This window comes from Sphaeroforma arctica (assembly GCF_001186125.1).
Source record: "Sphaeroforma arctica JP610 unplaced genomic scaffold supercont1.2021, whole genome shotgun sequence".
Classification (NCBI taxonomy): domain Eukaryota; class Ichthyosporea; order Ichthyophonida; genus Sphaeroforma; species Sphaeroforma arctica.
Genome location: NW_014038537.1, coordinates 7,314 through 9,302, shown reverse-complemented (window position 1 = coordinate 9,302; position 1,989 = coordinate 7,314). Strand labels below are relative to the sequence as shown.

The following is a 1,989-nucleotide window of genomic DNA, read 5'->3' as shown; positions in this document are numbered from 1 at the left end:
ACATTATGTATGTGTATATATTATACATAGATATATATATATATATATATATATATATATAGCCCCTATTAAGCTCGAGTAAATCCATCACTCACATAAAACCTACCACTCACTCGCATGGTGTTCCGCAGAGCTGTACCAGGTGTCTTTCAATCTCACCAAGTACATCGTGCCTCAAGAGTATGGCCTGACCAAAGAAGAGAAGGCCCAGATCGGCCGCAAGATAGCAGGCGAACTAGTGCGAAAGGTATGCGTACGTGTACGTGTACGTCTGGGGATCATTGTGTGCTGATTTGGTGGGTGTGAACAACACTTGTTCGATGAGGGAATCAGTCTGATATCCTCCAGCCCTGTGTCTCGTGGGGCGTGTTGTTTGCCGGGTGTATCGCTGGGTATGCCTATACTTATGCGTGCACTGCTAAGCAACTGCATAGGAAGGGGAGCATCATAACTTCGGTACCGCACTTCGTTAGTCGTTGTCTGTCGGTCTACTGAGCTTGCTGAACAAGGAACAAGGATTGTGTGAGCCGTTCCGTGGAGATTGTAGTCACTGGTTTATCGTGGACATCTGACTGAGACGCCTTATATTCATTTTTTTTACCCTGTATGTCCATTGTTTTCCATATATGTCCATTAATATGTATTATGGCATAACCTCAATAACAGTCCAATGCGCTATAAATAGGAGTGGTTGAGCCTGCAGTGACTGAGCCCATTACGTCCGCGTATGCTACTACCAATCGAGTGTCTCTTCAGTAGTTTTCTGTGACACATTGTAGCAATTAGGTCAATCAAAGATACCGTGATATCACCACAACACTCAGCAACCCTGCCAGAGTACACTTTCTTTCAAAGCGTCTATTCTGAGTACAATTGCTAGCACATACTTCTGAAACGCTAACCTGCCTCAAATACACTCGCATTCACCGTTTCGTTTGCCCCCTTGACTGTTGCACAGATTATGGTAGATCTCGCCATCGCCAGTGAGTCATACGACAGCTCTGGGGTATGTAATCATGTGCCTGTGTGTACCGACCCCTTAGTCAAGCTGCAGTACACACAGATAGACTGTGTGTGCCAGCGTACGTCTTGCGTTGCATGATACATGACAGGTCGTCTCATAGTACAGATATGTAGCATTGCTCTATCGCGATGTTCTGTCGCCCACTCGGCCCGTCTTACGCTGTGGGTGGGATGTATATGTGTAATCACAGGTGTAATTTTTTATCCAAATATAGAAATATATTAAAAATGCATGTTTAATGTAGTACGGAACCATATTGTGAATCAACGTGTACATGTGTGTCGCACTCGTCAGTTGGTCGGTAGTCATGAGCGAAAGGATTGGTTGGTAGTCGTAAGCGATAGGATGAGTGGTAGTCATAGGCGATAGGATGGGTGGTAGTCATAAGCGATAGGATGGTATACTATTGCGCGTGGCTCCGTACGTCGTGTATGCCAGGTGCTCTTCTCGCAATAGGAACCCAAACCAATGCTGCATTGGATTACTGACGTTATGTACTGTATTTCATGACGCAGCATATTTTATATGACTTAGTGTTCTGTATGACGCCCACGTATGCTTCTTATGTGCTGCACCTGCCACATACATTCAAACTCTACATGTGTTCGCTCCGACGGTCGTTGAATACAGACAGGCTATTCTGTTGTTCGCAGTCACATCGACATCTTAATGGTAGCCACATACGAAGCCATACCCGCCGCCAGTACAACCCCAAATTAATCAAACACCGAGCCACAAACAAAGTCCATATATAGAACACCATATATACAGAACCACATCCTAACCCATATATCAAACCACGAACAAAGCCACATACAGAATCACGGAAAACTGGCTCACAAGCACCCCCTGTTACTCTCACGGTTCTGTATTTCAGTATTTAGGCAAACTGGAAACCGTGCACCGACTGGATAAGAGGTTTGCCAAGGAGAGTGGGGTAAGCCTTCTATTTATATTTATATATT

General features: G+C 44.7%; 1 protein-coding gene across 1 annotated transcript in view; it reads left to right on the top strand.

Annotated features, from left to right (window-relative positions):
• Positions 1–131: 131 nt before the first annotated feature.
• The window catches only part of SARC_12023 (hypothetical protein), a gene marked incomplete at its 5' end in the record, with an annotated part of 6,246 nt that continues 4,388 nt past the window's right edge, over positions 132–1,989 (top strand). The window contains 3 exons of the mRNA XM_014293880.1: positions 132–247; positions 959–1,006; positions 1,902–1,961. Coding sequence (XP_014149355.1) covers positions 132–247; positions 959–1,006; positions 1,902–1,961 — 224 coding nt within the window. The remainder of the gene's footprint in view (positions 248–958; positions 1,007–1,901; positions 1,962–1,989) is intronic.